The sequence below is a fragment of the Artibeus jamaicensis genome, unplaced genomic scaffold, assembly GCF_021234435.1.
Source record: "Artibeus jamaicensis isolate MK-2021 breed Jamaican fruit bat unplaced genomic scaffold, CSHL_Jam_final contig_797, whole genome shotgun sequence".
Lineage (NCBI taxonomy): Eukaryota > Metazoa > Chordata > Mammalia > Chiroptera > Phyllostomidae > Artibeus > Artibeus jamaicensis.
Genome location: NW_026521977.1, coordinates 7,841,545 through 7,859,950, shown reverse-complemented (window position 1 = coordinate 7,859,950; position 18,406 = coordinate 7,841,545). Strand labels below are relative to the sequence as shown.

The 18,406-nt window shown below is 35.7% G+C and overlaps 1 protein-coding gene across 3 annotated transcripts in view; it reads left to right on the top strand.

The window, feature by feature from the left end:
- The window catches only part of PIK3C2A (phosphatidylinositol-4-phosphate 3-kinase catalytic subunit type 2 alpha), an 83,635-nt gene that overhangs the window by 19,847 nt on the left and 45,382 nt on the right, over positions 1–18,406 (top strand). For all 3 annotated transcript variants that reach the window (XM_053673032.1, XM_037150514.2, XM_053673033.1), the window contains exons 3-6: positions 8,639–8,742; positions 14,298–14,455; positions 16,892–17,012; positions 17,762–17,873. In XM_053673032.1, coding sequence (XP_053529007.1) covers positions 8,639–8,742; positions 14,298–14,455; positions 16,892–17,012; positions 17,762–17,873 — 495 coding nt within the window. The remainder of the gene's footprint in view (positions 1–8,638; positions 8,743–14,297; positions 14,456–16,891; positions 17,013–17,761; positions 17,874–18,406) is intronic.

Sequence of the window (18,406 nt, the reverse complement as noted above, 5' to 3'; positions counted from 1 at the left end):
TGTTTCTTCTGGTGTCTCGTTTTTGTTAATAATAATCTAAATACTTCAGTTCAAATGTTCCGTGAACAAAACCAGGAAGAGGAATACTAGTTAAAACTGTCTTCTGGCAGTTTAAATTGAAATGAGACTTTGAGTTAATAGCTATATATCTTTAGCTATATACTTGGAGCAGATTTCAGACATTTCAGTAATGTATCAAGTTATTTTCATAGAATTGGTTTTGCAAAGTTCTGTGGGTATTTACTCTTTGTAAAAGTTAATTATATTAATCTTATAAACACTTATATCCCCCATTGACAGAATGTGTATTTTAAAGATGAAGGAAATGAACAAAATGTTTTCATTGTCTGGCTGAATGTAGTATACATACTGTTTGAGTAGGTTACTGAAGTCTTTTTCTGAAATTTTTTAAAAATTCAGGTGAGGAAGTAACCAACTTTGTTCTTAATAGTAACTGATATATATATATATATATTTAATGCTTATAGAATAGTAATTGAAAACTTGGTGTTGTATTCTGTCCAATTTCTGGGCAACAGGGCACGAAACTTGGACTTGTGTAGGCATAAAGCTTTCCCATATTCTTAGAACTGCTTTACAGAGTATGTACTGATGGGATTTTGTGAATCATTTCAAATCTTCACTGCTTTCCGTAGACCCTAATCTATCCTTTCCACCATGTAGATGTCCTCATTACCTTTTCTTATTTCTTTTTTTATGTTGAGGTCAATGTCATCCTTTGTATGCATTTGTCCACCTCAGATTTATTTGCCTTTCTTTCTGGTTTGAGGGAAGAAATATTCTTTCCCTTTTCCAGAACTTAATTTTTTTTATCTCTTTTCTTATTTCTGTCTCCCTAAAGTATTTTCTACCCTTACTCTTTAAAAGAGAATTTGTTCTTATGGCCTTTCCAGTCTCTCACTGTCCTCTATTCCCATCACATTGCAGAGAAACTTACTTCTGGTAACAGGTATACTAATTGCCAATCTCGTAACCATATTCACTAGACATCCCTTTTGTTCTGTATGAACAGCTAACTACATCCTTTTTTTGGAAATGTCTCTTCTGTTGCCCAAACATACTTCCTAGATTTTCCCCTGTGATCTTTAACTCCTTTTCCTTTGTCTAGCTTCTAAACAGGCATTCACCGAAAGTTTTGTTCTTGGTTGTCTTTAATATCTTACCTCTTCTTTCTTTTTCAGTGCTTTATTCTCGAGACTCCAAGATACAGAATTTGAAAGCTACTGGTTTAGACTCTTCCGGTAATATAACTCTGTGGCTCTTAATGGTTGAGAGGCTGTGATGGTTAATCTTTATGTCTACTTGACTGGGCCATGGGGTGCTCAGACATTTGGTCAAACGTTTTGGGAGTGTCCGTTTGTAAGGGTGTTTCTGGAGGAGATTACTGTTTGAGTCAGTAGCCTGTGTAAGGGCAGATTACCTGCTCTAACATGGGTGGGCCTTGTCAAATCACTCAAAGGCCTGAATAGAACAAAAAGGCTGACCCTACTGCCAGTGAGTGACTCCTTCTGACTGTTAGCCTTTGAACTGGAACATGGATTTTTCCTGCCTTCAGACTCAAACTGAAACATCAGCTCTTATCAGGTCTTAAGCCTGACCTATTCAGACAGGAACTACACCGTTGACCCTGTTGGTTATCCAGCATGCCAAAGACCTTGAGACTTGTCGGTCTCTGTAATCACATAATCTAATTTCTTATAACTCTGTATGTGTCCCAGCTTCATTCCCAATGGGTATAGTCCCTTATGTGTCCCTTAGCTTCCTAAAGACACTGTCTCTTAACTGATTGAAACTTGGACCCCAAGCCCCTTTGGATGGGATACTGCTCTCTCAGTGATCCTGATGGATGCTGACAGTAATCAGTAGAGATAAATTTCCCTGTAGAAAATTGCTGAAATTGGGTGGATGATCCCCCAAATCTAGGTCTTTAGCTCTGGAATAGAATTTCAGGAATACAGTATTTCTAGATGATGATCAAACATCTATGAGGATTTCTAGTTCAATATATTTACTAGAGAATGCAGTAACTTCCACAACAAACCTTTCTTATTCAGTCTATTGGATAATGGCATTAACAGTTTTTCTAACTGATTATTATTTGTCTCTTTCATTCAGTGAAACATGTTTGAGACTCTACAATGTGAGGGCTGTAAACATTAATCATTTGCAGACCTCATCCTTAAAGAACCCAGCTTAGAAGAGGGCGACAGGATGTGTGTGCACATAATTGCAATACAAAATAAAGAGCCTTAGCTTTGATGTTTAGGTTGTTTGGGTGGAGTCGAGAGGGACTGGGGCCAAGAGCTGAGTGACTGGGTGTAAAATTTAAAAAGAAAATTTGTTTAAGAAATAGTGGACAAAAACCAAAAAAATGCTAATATTAATGTATGAGACAAAAAATTGATAGCCCAGTATTTTTTACTTTGTGGACAGAATATTATGTTAACTTTCCAGATTCTGTTATTACCTTAATGTGTGATAGAAAATTAGTTACTATAACCTATTTATGTCACTGTCAATTGAAACTTAAAACCTGCTTGAAAGGAAGGACCTAGTTCATGAATGGCACTGTAAAAAAATGCAACATTTTGATTTTAAAAATCTAGAAATGTCACTAAGGAGATTCAAAATCTGTTAATAAGTAAAACATGAAAAATAGTTCAAGAAGAAAAGATGATTATTGGGTCAGGCAAAAAAAACAGGCTTTTTTTTTTTTTTTAAGATTTTATGTATCTATTTTTAGAGAGAGGGGAGGGGAGGGAGAAAGAGAGGGAGAGGAACATCTGTGTGTGGCTGCCTCTCACTTAGCCCCAACTGGGGACCTGGCTATGACCTAGGCACGGGCACTGACTGGGATTCGAACCAACATATTTCTGTTTGCAGCACCAAACTCAACCAACTGAGTCATGTCAGTCAGGGCAAAACAGGTTTTCTATAATGTAAAAGGTCACGTGTCCTTTTTCTCATTGCATTTTTAAGTTTTTAAAAATTATATTTTAAATTATATTTTATGGATTATGTTATTACAGTTATCTGACCTTTCCCCCTTTGCCCTCCTCCTAACTGATACCCCCCACTCCTTAGGCAATTCCCCAGTCATGGTTCCTGTCCATGGGTCATGCGTGTAAGTTCTTTGGCTGCTACATTTTCTACAACGTACTTTACATCTCCATGGCTATTCTGTAACTGCCTATTTGTACTTCTTAATGCCCTCACCTTTTCACCCATTCCCACACCTCCCTCTCATCTGGCAACTATAAAAACGCTCTCTGTATCCACGATTCTTCTTGTTTGCTAGTTTCTTTTTTAGATTCAATTGTTGTAGATTTGTATTTTTTTGCCATTTTATTGTTCATAGTTTCGATCTTCTTTTTCTTAAATAAGTCCCTTTAACATTTCATATAATAATGGTTTGGTAATAATGAACTCTTTTAGTTATTTCTTGTCTTGGAAGCTCTTTATCTGCCCTTCGATTCTAAATGATAGCTTTGCTGGGTAGAGCAGTCTTGGTTGTATCTCCCTGCTTTTCATAACTTTGAATATTTCTGGCTAATTTCTTCTAGCCTGTGAAATTTCTTTTGAGAAATCAGGTGACAGTCTTATGGGAACTCTCCTGTAGGTAATTAGCTGCTTTTCTCTTGTTGCTTTTAAGATTCTCTCTTTATCTTTAAACTTTGACATTTTACTTATGATGTGTCTTGGAGTGGGCCTCTTTGCATCCATCTTGTTTGGGACTCTCTGTGCTTCCTGGACTTGCATGTCTATTTCCTTCACCAAATTATGGAAGTTTTCTTTCATTATTTTTTTCAAATAGACTTCCAATTTCTTGTTCTTTCTCTTCTCCTTTTGGCATTCTTATGATGTGAATGTTGAACCTCTTGAAGTTGTCCCAGAGGCTGCTTATACTATCCTTATACTTTTGGATTCTTTTTTCTTCTTACTGTTATGATTGGTTGTTTTTAGCTTCTTTATGTTCCATATCATTGATTTGATTCTTGGCTTTATCCACTCTGCTGTTGTTTCCCTGTAAATTGTTTTTTATTTCAATTAGTGTATCCTTTGTTTTTGATTGGATCTTTTTTATGCTGTTGAGGTCCTCACTTAGTTCATTGAGTATCCTTATAACCAGTGCTTTGAACTCTGCAACTGATAGATTGCTTTTCTCCATTTTGTTTAGCTCTTTCTCAAGTTTTGTTCTGTTCTTTCATTTGGGCCATGTTTCTTTGTCTCCTCAACTTGGCAGCCTGCCTGTGTTTTGTTTCTATGTATTAGGTAGAGCTCCTTTGACTCCATGTCTTGTTAGTGGGCCTAATATAGTAGTCCTGTAGGGTCCAATGACAGGGTACTTGGAATGTACCTTTTGTGTGAGCTCAGTACACCCTCCTCTTGTAGTTGAGCCTTGATTGCTATTGGCAGATCAATGGGAGGGATTCACCCAGACCAGTCAGCTGCAAATATTCGCTGTGACCACTGACTACCAACCTCTGCCCTCTGTGAAGGATCAGCTATATCGGGGCAGGAGGGCAGTGCTACAGTGTGGTCTGTACCTGTCCATTGGGTGTGCTGGCCCTGGCATTTCCCTGGAGGTGCAGGCCAAGGTCAGCCTCCTCCTGCGTTCTGCCCGGGGCCACTGTGCATGAGCTATAAAGCCATCTGAGATGGCTGTTACTTGTGCTGGGTTTGGAGATTCCCATCGCAGCACAAGTAGCAGCCAAGCTGTAAATCTAGGGTGGCTGCTGCTACTGCTTAGGCCCCAGACTCACGGGTCCAGTTTTTCATTGATAGGATTTAGGAAGTTGTGAAGCACGAACCAAAACCAGCTGTTCATATGGGAAAGCAGCTTGGATGGTCCTGTAAGTTAGGTGGGGCAGTCTCCTGAAGTCTTCTGAGGTCTCCAAGGTGGGTCACACAGTGTTAGCAAGGTTGATGGAGTGTCAGATATAGTACCAGCTTGCCCGCTCAGTTTGGATGGATGTGGTTTCTTTAATTCTGTAGTTGTTAGACTTCCAGTCAGCTCGATTTCTGATGGTCCTGAGTGATGGTTCTATGTTTCAGTTATAATTTTGATGTGAAGAAGTGAGCCATGTCTGCCTATGCTGCCATTTGACTAGAAGTATCTGTTGTTTTTTGTAAAGAGACTGTTGAGAGGTTAATGGCAAGGTGATTAAGCATGTCACTTCTGAAGTTAGGCTACCTGGGTTGAAATCCTAACTTGAATATATTAGTTATGTGATGTATGAGTTAAATAACCTCAGTGCAATTTTCAGATTTCTTTAGTCTGTAAATGGGAATAATAATAGTACCCACCTATTAGGGCTTTTTTAGAAATAAGTAACACGTACATACCTCCCAGTAAATTTCTAACAGCAAAGCCTGACATGTAGTAAATGCTCAATAATTTCTAGTTTTTCAATTGTGGTAAAATATAGCTAACAAAATGTACCATTTTAGCCTTTTTAAAGGTCAGAGTTCAGTAGTAGGAAATGCATTCACGATGCTGTGCAGCCGCCTCCACCCTTGGTCCCCAGAACTTGGTTATCCTGTAAAACTGAGACTCTGCCCGTCACACAAGTCCCCGTTCTCCCTTCCCCCACACTCCTGGCAGCCACCTGTCTACATTTTGTCTGTGGTTTTGGATACTCTAAGTACCTCACGTAAGTTGAACCGCATAGTATTTGTTTTTTTTGTGACTGGCGTATTTCACTTAGCATAACGTCCTCAAGGTCCATCCATGTCCTAGCGTATTGCAGAATTTTCTTCCTTTTTAAGGCTAAATAATACTCCATTGTGTGTATATATCTTATTTTGCTTATCCATTCATCTGTTGATGGACACTTGAGTTGCTCCCATGTTTTAGCTATTGCAAATAATGCTGCTATGTATATGGATGTACTAACAGCTCTTTGAGAACTGCTTTCAATTTTTTTTTAGTATGTACCCATGAATGAAATTGCTGGGTTTTATGGTCCTTGTATTTTTAAAAATTTTTTTCTTAAGATTTTATTTATTATTTAGAAAGGGGAAGGGAGGGAGAAAGAAAGGGAGAGAAACTTCAATGCATGGTTGCCTCTGGCACGCCCCGCACTGGGGACCTGGTCCGAAACCCAGACATGTGCCCTAACTGGGAATCGAATAGGCAACCTTTCAGTCTGCAGACTGGCACTCAATCCATTGAGCCACACTAGCCAGGGCTCTTTGGTTGTTTTTAATGGTAGCCATCCTAATGGGTGTGAGGTGGTAAGTTATAACTTGTTTTTAGAGGGAGTAAAACATTCAACAAATTGAATAGTGGTTGAGTGCCTCCTGAACTGGATCTACAGTTCTACAAGAATATAAAATTCAATAAAATTTGATTTTTACCTTCAAGGAACTCTCCCATTTGGACAAATATTAAAAAGCATATAATGATAATGGTGTTTGTTCAGAAGTATGTACTTGGAAGTGCTAGGGGGAAGAATTGCTTCATTCATATTGAATAATTATAAAAAGGCATTATAGATAAAATGGCATCCCATTGAGCCTTAAAAAATTGATAGATTGAGAGGAATTTAGGAGGAAGACATTGAAGATAACATTTCAGAGGGCAGGGTAGCTCATTTGTGTTTTATTAGGAACAGGATATGATTCAAGCTAACTGGAACGTAGAAATCATCTGGAAAGTTCTTGGAAATAGGATTGGATGCAACTGTGACAAACTTTTGAGTGTCAGACCAAAGGATTTGTTAGAAACATCCAATCCCAATTTTAGAGTAGTATGGTCTATTTGCTCTAGTACTTGTTTCTATAACACAAATTAACTGGTGTAATTGGTAAATATGAGATTGATGTTGATATAATGGGGAAATAGCATTAGTTCATGCATAATCTTTACCAGCATATTAACATTTCTTAAAGAAAGATTTTATTTACTTATTTTTAGACAACGAGGAAAGGAGGGAGAAAGGGAGAGAAAAATCCTTAGGTTGCCTCTTGCTGGCCCTCAACCCAGGCATGTGCCCTGACCAGGAATTGAACTGGTGACCTTTTTGCCTGCAGGGCAGCACACTAGCCAGGTTGCATATTAACATTTTAAAGCAATTGAGAACAAACTTTCTCACAGTTAAAGAGAAAGTACTTTATTAATAATATAAGAAGATATTAAGGAAAACACTGAAAATCCTGCAGACATCTTACTTAGTAAAAATGGTATTTGGATGAGTAGCTTCAAGAATGGTTTCATAATGCACAGTGTGAGGCTCTCTGGTGAAGCAGTTAGTACAAAGAAGATGTGAAGACATTTCCTTTGCATTAAGAACTTTGTTGAAGAACTTTATATCTTAGATAATATTTTTAATTTCATTGAAATTGGTAGACTAGAAGCAGATGTCCTCAGGAATCTGTATCACAGATGAAGCAGGAGCTCCAGGATTTTAAAGAAGGTTCAAAGACCATAATGCTAGGTGCAGAGTCAAGTGCAGACTTAACTGCGCTAATATTTTTATAAGGTGTTTTTATTGTGTTAGTTGGAGTTTTGATGATAAAGTTACACTGATTTCTAGTAATCTGCCTTAACCCTGTTTTTTCCATAAGCTTTGTTATTTTTAGTTGCAGTTTTCTGGATGTCAAGACTTGTTTTCTTCCCCAAATGTGCATATCACAGTCTAGTGGAAAGAGCTCTGCCATGTTTTAAAAGAAGATAATTCATAAAGGAATTACTGCCCTAAGTTTCTAGTTTAATTTTCTGACAGAATGTTCATTGAAATCCATTACAGCTCTTGAAATTTATACACTGTGTTCTGATTCACTTAATTTTGAATTGTGAGTGTTCCAATTCTAATTTTAATGGAAACTTGCACTTGAATTTGTGCCAAATTAAGTACTTTTATGTAGTAACCACAGTACCTCTAAATATGGACTATACTATTTGGTTTTGCTTGGATGGTGAATTTATTTTCTAAATGTTTAACACAAATTTTGATCATAAACTTAATGAAGGACTGTCAGTTGTTTGTATACCTTTATTAACATAGAGAATGTTCACTAAATCCTAGAACTCAGTCTATTATGTAAAGAACCAGCTGCTGTGTTGGAATTTGAAGCCTAAGTTAAATCCAGTGCGGGGCAAAAGTAGGCTCACAATTGTTCGTATGGAAAATAATACAGTAATAAATGATAATACAAGAATAAATTCTGTTTCACATGCTCACAGCTGTAAATCTACTTTTGTCTGATCCTGTATATAGAATTCCTGGTTTATTACAGGATTCCTAATTGTACTTATCTCTTCATTTTCTTAAAGTAAAGGGCTAGTCCTTGAATTTCATTCAGCTGTTACTTTGGTGTTCATTTCAGGAAGATTTTGAATGGAAATGTGTTTAGCATTCTGTTCTGACTGACCTATACGAAGAATAGGATATTTCTACTTTTGAGCAAAGAGAACCAGTGAACTTTAAAATGAGGCTTAGTTGGCATTACTTTTACAGATAGAGTCCATAATTTAAAACGTTGTTACTGTTGTAATTAATTTTACATTCATATGTTTGTACATATTTTTGTAAAAAATGTGTTCATGCTATGGTGCTATTTAGCATTTTGGGGATCTTTTACTTTTAAAATAAAAACACTTTTTTGATTACAGAAAGACCCAAATGGGACCAGTAGTTTGCCACCCGGAAGTTCTCTTCTACAAGAAATTGAAGTACAAAACGAAGAAGTGGCAGCTTTTTGTCAATCCATTACAAAGTAAGGATTTTTTTCTTTATAAATTAAATATTTTTTAAAGATTTTATTTATTTATCTTTAGAGGGGAAGGGAAGGAGAGAGGGAGAGAAATATGAATATATGGTTGCAACTCATGCGGCCCCTGCTGGGAACTGGCCTGCAACCCAGGCATGTGCCCTGACTGGGAATCGAACCTGGATGCTTTGGTTCGCAGGCCCGAGCTCAATCCACTGAGCTACACCAGCCAGGGCTTATAAATTAAATATTTTTTATTAAATGCTTGTTTAAAAATTTATCAAAAATTAGCTTAGTGCTAATTATTCTAAACTTTTAAAGTTTTAAATTTTTTTCTCCCTGTGGCTTAAAACTTAAATTGGCACATTAACAAACTGGAGATGAACCTGTTAGGTTTCTGAGTGCTTAGAAGAAGGACTGAGGTCAGGCAGCAGAGTTCTGATAACCAGTTATATGGCTTAACCAGTTAACTTCTGTTAACCAGTGAAAATATGGCTTAAACGTTTAAGTTTCAGTACACTTTAGGGACACTTAGTTGTGCTATATTCTTTTCTAGCATTCAAAATAATGTACTTATTTAAGAGATAGCAAGTACAATTAGAAAAGCAAATATATTTTCTGAAGGTTAGGAAAATGCAATACTAAAATGATCTTTTAATCTTAAATGTGTCTAATATTTTTAAATTGAGGAAATTGGGACTCAGAGAAGTTGCCCTCCAAAGCTTACTCAGCTATAGCCAGCCAGGTTTCCTTTGCCCCCGATTCAGTGTGTTTTCTTTCTCTTATATCGCTCTACTAGCTGGACTTCCATTTTGAGGACTAGAAACCCACCTTAAACTAGTTTAATCAAGAGAGGTTATGTGTTGGCTCACAAACCCCTACAGCAGGAGGAGGAAGGATGGGACAGAGGTCAGCGACAGACAGATCCTGGATTCTTACACTGTCAGGGTTCCACCTCCCTTTGGGCTCTCTTTGCCCACTTCTGGCCCTGCTCTTCCTCCATGAATGCTGGCTTCATTTTCTTCTACTGCAGATGGGGTATCGATGGCAGGAAATGTAGCCACTGATAGCTTAGATTTCATATTCTAATGGTTATGCTAGCAAAGACAAAAGGGAGGCCTTTTGGCCAGCACCAGACAGAAAAAACCTCATAGAAGGAAAAAGTGGAACAAAAAATATTGTGGCTCAGACGATGAGATATGTTATCCAAAGAAGGGAAGGTTGATCACCACAGCGAGGTTTATTCAGAATCCCCAATTTTTTCCCAGTGTGATCTGCTTTAAGCAAAGCAGACTTTAGGGTTTTCAGATACTTTGTAAGTAGGTACAGCAATTTAATATTGTTTAGGGGCTTAATAATATTTAACTAGATTTTCTAGACTGTTGATAATATTTCATTAAAAACGGTCACTCTTTACATTACCTTTTTAACCAGAATTTTTCTGCAGAATACCCTAGGGGGAAAAAAGAAGAAAAATATCAGTAGAGCCACTTTTTCTTCCCAGCAAAAGTTACTCTTAATTGGATTTTTAGAACTCATGTTTTTTAGTAAGTATTTCAAATAGAAGAGACAAAGACCATGCTTTCAGGGATGATTTCTATAGTTTGTTACTAAAATAGAAGAGGCCATTTAGATGACTCAGTATGTAAATTGCATGTATTAGAAATAACCTATGGCATTATATCATTATGTGTGTGTGGTTAACAATTTGGAAATAATTTTTTACTTTAATAGTTTGGAAATAATCTGTTATGTGTTCATCTAGTTCCATTTAATTTTCTCCCAGAGCCCTGTATGTTTTCTGTTAAACTATTGAGTGACTATGGCATTTAATTTGAGAAATTAGGCTGTCCGTGATCTGCCCTTTGTCTCTATTTGAATCTTTGAGTTACTAACAAAGACTGCCAATAAGCTAAAAAGATTATTTTTATACTCTCTCTCTCCCTTTCTCTCTCTCTCTCTCTCTCTCTCACACACACACACACACACACACACACACACACACACACACAATGGCTTATGTAATATGAAACCCCAGATGAATTAAAGAAAGAATGAGTTCTTTTTGTAATTTTATTTTCATTAGTAGAGTATGATTGCAACAGGTATTTCAGAAGTGTTTTTGAATCATGCTTTAGGAACTTCCCTCATTCCCCTGTGACCTTGGTGATTAGGAAATGTCCCTTGAAGAAATTAATGGCTCTGTTTTTTTCAGTATGCAAATACCTGCAGTGCATTTTAAAAACAAGTATTTTATACTCTTACAGAGCCATTTACATTCAGCTATGAAATTATTGTAAGACTGTCAGGATGATAACTGCTTACAGTCAACATTACTGTATAGCAGCCTTAGAATTTAGTGCCAGTTCTTGGTCTGGTTTTAGTGCCAGTTCTTGGTCTGGTTTTTTTAGCTTCTGTGACATTAGGGAGTTGGGCTGTTGATCTCAAAGGTTGCTTTGTTTCAGGCCCCCGTAGTGCTTTGATTCAGGTCTTTTCATTGTTGCTGCATTTCTTTCCTTTCGCACTCAGTGTTAATTGACAAAACCTGCTGTTTCTACTAGCTGTCCGTTCACAGAAAGTTCTTAGAGGAGTGTTAGGTACCAGTAGAAGTTTTTGCTGCTTTTTGTGTGTGTGGTTTCCTAGGATAAGATGAGAAACTACACTTTAGACTTTTTCATTCTGAAAAGCCTTGTATTTCTTTTCTTCATATATGGTTCAGATCTAATATTTATATCCTATAGTAGTGTCTTGACCCCAAGAACTTCACCTCTGCATTTAGTTAATTTTCTTTTACACAATGCTGAATCCATACTTTCCTGTAAAATAGCATTCAATTAAAACCCTCATTTTTATCTTTAATTTAAAAACTCTCATTTTTATGTCTTTAATCCTTCTGATTTTGCATGATTTGGCTCTATGTATAACTTTAGCTTGATCGAGCACATAGTAGGAAAATAAACTGTAAAAGATTTTTCTGTACACATAGAAATACTAAATTTCCTGAACTATAGAGCCACATTAAACAAACAACCAAAGCTATGTCTTTTGTGGTGATAGGAAAATGGAAATTTTAGAGAAGAAAATTTAAGTTAAAAAATACTCTTTACAGGTAATTGCTTAAGAACATCACGCTATGTTGGCTTAAAGCATCAATAAAAACATCTTATATGGTCTATTGAAAGTGCATAATTTACTTGACAATTACCAATTTACTCATTTAATTTGATTTCATGTATTTACTTACAAACAAAACAAAAATGCCCAACTTAAGGAATCTTTACTAAGATTCCTAAGAAATCTTAATTTTCCCCACAGTTTTTGTAAAGCACAAAGCCATGAGAATAGAAGAAATTATAAATTTTATAGAAAAACAAAAAAGTTACTGTGTGTAGGGGTAAATGGTGATGGAAGGAAAGTTGACTCGGGGTGGTAAACACACAGTATAGTATACAGATAATGTATTATAGAATTGTACCCCTGAAACCTAACCAAATACAATTTAAAAAGAAAAATAATTACTGTATTTTTCTGAACTATCTTCTTTTAAAACTTAAAAAATTATCAATTGATTTGAGAGAGGGAAAGAAAGAAACATCAATTGTTGTTCCTCTTGTTTATGCATTCACTGGTTGCTTCTTCTATGTGTCCTGACAGGGGATTAAACCTTCAACCTCGATGTATTCGGGAGACACTCTTAATGGACCAATTTAGCTACCTAGCCAGGGCTGGACTAAACTATCTTTCATGGTTTCAAGCAGAGAGAAAAAGGACTCATTAAAAAATAAACTGGCTTTATTATGATAAAATATACATAACGTAGCATTTACTATTTTAATCATTTTTACACATACAGTTCTGTGACATTAAGTACATTCACACTGTTGTGTAAAAGAAGGGACTTATTTTAGGAAAGAGAAATGAAGGTTTTTTTCCCCCTAAAGTCAAGTTCATTGAATGCAACTTTTATCACTGAAATTTTTGTCCAGTAAATTTTTGTTTTCTGAGCTATCATCAGGATTTTTGATTTTCCTTTTGTCATCCTTAAAGATTTCTGAAAATGGAAAGCTTGCTGAGCTGTAAACAAAATTCTGTACCATTTCATATGTTAGTTAATTACATGATTTGCTATATGTTTCCTTCATGCTGTAGAAAACAAGAGAATATCAAGTATGTGTTAAACAATAAGAATCTTGGGCTGCGCCCTAGGAAGATGTCATGTCACCAGAGGGATAGTCCTGACAGCAGATCTGAAGATAGTATGTCCTCGTTGAAGGGTGAATTTTCAGCGTGAATTTGATGTTATTACTTATGTTACCCTTTTTTCAATTACATTTCTCTTTAATGGCGGATCCTTTGTGGCACTTACAATCATAGTGCAGAAACCAGACTTACTCATTCGCTGTTTCATTTGTTTGACAAGATCCTTACATGGCTTACTATGTACGAGGTAGGCCCTGTCCTCTGTGCTTTAATTACTTAATTCACGTGATTCTCAACAACAACCCTGTGAGGTTAGTCGTAGTATAATCCTCAGTTTATAGAGCAGGAAACTCAAGGAAAAAAAGGAGTTTCAATAACTTGCCTAAGGTCACACAGCAAGGAAGTTGTAAAGTCAGGATTTAAACTCAGGTAGTTTGGTATAGTTTGGGGATTGCTCTCTCTCTAGAATCTTTCTTTCTGTCATCTCAGACTGTTTTATTCTATTCCTGTGACTTCATTATTTTAATCTCTACAGAAGCAAGTGAACAGTACTTTTCAGTATTCATTCCATTTATAGCCTTGTGAAAAGCAGACATGAGGATTGGAACTGGTCTAACCTCCAGAAAAAAGTTAAAAGGAGCTTCTAAGTTTAAGAAGGATCAAATCCTCCTTTGTCTCTGATAACAAAGTACTGACTGGAGATGAGCCAGCCAGGCACCATGCTCTTGTATTTAAATTTAAACTATAATGCTTGTCTCTATATCTGTGAATACTGTGAGTACTTTGGCAGGCAGTTATTACCATGCCCTAAGTTTCAGAAATCATGTTGAGGGAATAAAGGCCTCATAGCACTGGGTAAAAACCATTTCTTACGTCTTGTTTTTTTTTTAAAGCATTGTCTAATGACCAGAAACAATGTGTAGGAAAAAGAAGCTTAGAAAAAAGGTTTTGAAAAGACAACAATATTTTATTCCTCTGACAGTTAGAGTTTAGGGCTATGTTACCTATATTATCATTGATTCATTAAAAACGTACCATTTTGTGTAATTACACTGTGTAGCAAAAGGATCTGAAGCAGGGCAGCTCACGCAAACAGCCGTGTGCCTGGTGTGTGCTTCCTTAGCTTTGACAACGCTACCAAAGAGGTCCTGCCAGTACTTAGTATCTTCCCCTGGATTCCTTATATTTAAAAGGCAAATGCTTATATTTGGAGTATTGGCAGGGGTCCATGGCAGTTTTCATGAGCTTCTCTAGAATTGAACAAAGGCACTGAATTAAATGGCTATACACATGCAAAGTCTATTTCGAGGCGCAAATAAATGCAGCATTTAAAAAAAGAATTTCTTCTTTCTTGCGAACAGATTGAAGACCAACTTTCCATATACCAATCACCACACAAATCCAGGCTATTTGTTAAGTCCAGTCACAGTGCAAAGAAACATATGTGGAGAAAATGCTAGCGTGAAGGTCTCCATTGAAATAGAAGGATTTCAACTCCCAGTTACTTTTACATGTGATGGTAGGTTTGTAGTTTCCCAACTGTCCTGTTTTGCTCTGGTAAGAGAGAAAATGTTTAAAATGTTAATAATTATTATTGTCTTTATAAACTGACTCTGTTATTAGTATCCTTTTGAAAAATGTGTGTGTGTGTGTGTGTGTGAGTGTGGCTAAACACTTAACATTCATTAGTTACCCTCTTCTAAAACTTGGCATCTCGTTTGGATACTTGCCTGGGTAGGGCAAGTGGGAAAGGATTTTATCTTTCACTGCTGTACATACTTCTCTGAAGAAGGCTGAGTAATTTTGGTTAATCAGTGGCTCTTGGCCAAGGCCCCAAAGCATTATGTAAAAAGTCTAGTAAAAAGATAGCTAATTAAACGGAAAGCCCAGTTCTTTATTTTCTTTTTTGTTTGTTTGTTTAATGGCAAGAAGAATGTTTGTTTATAAAAAGCTGTCAGTAAAATTGAAATTCTAGTTATCTTTCTAAACTCCTCTAAGGCAGAGATTTTCAACCTTTTTCATCTCATGGCACACATAAACTAATGACTAAAATTCTGCTGCATACCAAAAATATATATATTTCTCCAGTCTGACAGAAAAATAGATATAATTTTGATTCATTCACACTGATGGCTGTTGTTATGTTGGCTGTTGTCTTTTTTTAAACTTGATAATCTAAGGGAATAGAGGTAGGTACTCCCGACTAAAGAGTTAGGTGTTGCATGGTTTAAAAATTCTTGTGGCACAGTGGGTGAAAATTGCTCTTCTAAGGAGAAGATATTTCTCTTTTGGTTTTTTTTTTTTAAAAAGATTTTATTTGTTTATTTTTTAGAGAGGGGAAGGGAGGGAGAAAAAGAGGGAGAGAAATATCAATGTGTGGTTGCCTTGCACAGCCCCTGACTGGGGACCTGGCCGCAACCCAGCCATGTGCCCTGACTGGGAATCGAACTGATGACCCTTTGGTTCACAGGCTGGCACTCAATCCACTGAGCCACACCAGCCAGGGCTCTCCTTTGGTTCTAAGTCTTCCTTTGGAACTTGATGTGGGTATCCTTTCTAGAGATATATCCCCAAGTCTGTAGGAATTCTTTGTTATAATTTTTTTAAATGCTCTTTTCTTTCATAGTTTATTGCTTTTCACAGTTTGTATTATTTTAATGGGTTTCTAACAGTAAAATAAGATCCTATATTTCTACAGTACTTTGGCCTAAAAATTTTGCCATTATTTTTTCTTGAATGGTTATAACTAGGAATATGCTCAGTATTCGGATACTTTCTTTGTAGCTTTGAACTTTTCAAGGCCCTTTGAAAAAATATAACTGGAAACAAATTATAAAGAGTTATTCTTTTAGTTTCTCAAAGAAGGATTGTTTTAAAAAATAACCTCACACATTTTGGTTTGAGGTATCATTTCAATCTAAGTATGCTATAAGAATTAATACTAAAATTGAAGGAAAAAAGCCAATAGACCTCTTGATTGAAATAAGCATGAGTATCAATGCTTATACATTGATAACAAATATTTTAATTTGTGTCAAATATTTACTTGCTCTAAAGATCTAATTGCTTAAAAATATTTCAAATACCTATTGTTTAGTTCTTCATAAATGTGTACAATTATACTGAACATCTCTGTTAAGAAATGTAACCATATTTTGGTACAAATGGTTTTTATATGTTCAAATGATAAATGTCGCCATTCACTTGACTATTTAGAAATGTAGCCATTGTATTAGATAGAGGTTTTATGGGCTTTACTGCCAAGCTGTTAATTTTCATGAAGTTTGAATGTAATCATTGCTTTCTAAATTGAACTTAGGATCTTGAAGTATAGAAATAGTGTACTTTAAAGGTTTCCTTAGTTTTTAATTTCTTGTAATCTTAGTACCCAGCTATTGCCAAGAATGATACTTCTTACTTGCTAGATTTGTATTCTTTATCAGAAAATACACCAGGCAAATGTCAGACATTTAAAATGGTGATTCTTTTTCCTTCTGAAGTAGTTTAGGTCATTGTTTGCTAGAAACTGCTAAATGTCATCCTTTTTGGAAGCGTCTGCAATAGGGAGATGGCTTTCTTAGCTTAGATCTACCCTGATACAGTAACCACCTGAAAGGGGACGAATGTAGATTGAGTTGTGGTATAAATATAAAATACACACTGGATTTCAAGCACTTAGTTTGAAGAGAATATAAGATATCAGTAATTTTAAAATCCTGATTATATGTTGAAATGATATTTTAGATTTAATAGGTTAAGTAAAACATTAAAATTAGTTTTGCCTGTTTCTTTTTACTTTTTTTAGTGTGGCTACTAGAAATTTCTAACTTGTACATGTGACCTGCATTATATGTTTATTGTATAGTGCTATCTTAGATATAAGAAATATAATCTGAGTAAATGTATACTTAGAGTTACGTGAGCAAAATGCAAATGATGACTGACTCTTTTACAGTGAGTTCTACTGTAGAAATCATTATAATGCAAGCCCTTTGCTGGGTACATGATGACTTGAATGAAGTAGATGTTGGCAGCTATGTTTTGAAAGTTTGTGGTCAAGAGGAAGTGCTACAGAAGTAAGTTTATTCATTTAACTACTGAGCAACATCTTTGAAAATTTCATTTTTAAAACGGCTTAAATTAGAAAAATATTAAGTTCAGTTTGTAATCCAAAAATACACTGGGTCCTACTGAATTGATTCATTGTATCAATAAAATTGTGTTGGGACATAACTTTGTCTAAGAAGTCACGTCTCAGATAGTGGAGGGATTTCAGAGATAATTAGGATGTGGTATTAATATTTCCCTCAAAAAGCTTATAGTCTCACATGGGAAGAATGGTGGGCAATTGGTTGATTAGTGAATGTAAAGGTTTTTTTTTTTTTTCTTTCTGCAAAGGGTCAATAGTGACATCATCACAGCCTTTATTTTCCTTTCATAGCATGTGCTATTATTTTATACAAAGGGGTCAGTTCTGATTTCCTTTTATATACCTGACATAATTGTTTTATATGACTTTTTCTGAACCCAAATTTATTGCATCTGGCATTTAGTCTTGTTACAGATTCCATTTTCTTAGGCCACTAAAAATGTCCTGTCCCTATTTTTTAAATTTTCTTCATCTTCTTTCTTCTATGTTTTGACTCGTCTCATGTGGAATTAATCCTCTACTCAAATGCTTATATTTGGTTAAAAAAACCATCTCGGTGTTTTTACCATTCTCTTCCATTTCTGATGCAGATGCAATTTATATTTTGCTCTCACCTCTATAATTTCTATTTTTAAGAAAACAAAACATTGATGAACAATTACTATATTTTAACAGTAATCATTGCCTTGGAAGTCATGAACATATTCAGAACTGCCGAAAATGGGACACAGAGATTAAACTACAACTTTTGCCATTAAGTGCAATGTGTCAAAATCTAGCCCGAACAGTAAGTGTTTGCCTTGTAATTGAATTGCTTTTGTTTAAATCTGAATAATTTTGCTAAGGAGCTGATTGGCAGTTTGTATGTTCTGCAAGATTTCTGGGTTGGACTGGAAGCGATGAACTCTTGATCTCAAAAGGAGTCTTTTTAGCAGATGCCGGGAGATTTTTAATCAAAGGAAGTTAGGTAGCATACTACTCAGAGCAAGAGGCCTATTTGAAAATCAAAGTGGAGGAATGAAAAATTTGATTTGTCGTAGTTTTACACAAGAATGAAACTGTCAGTTTCTAATCAAGGAGAAATGAGAAAGAAGGAAAGATTTTGAATACTAATATAGTTTTCTGGGGAGGGGGGGAAGATCTGTACTGACCTTTGCACCAAATTGAGAAAAATACATCACTTCTCACCAAATGAAAACTTATTCTGTGTTTTAAAAATACAGTCATTTTTTTGGAGTTTAAAACAAAATAGCATGCAGGAAATGAGGCCATTTTATTACTGTATATGCACTTGAATTTTACTCTCTAAAGAAAATTATT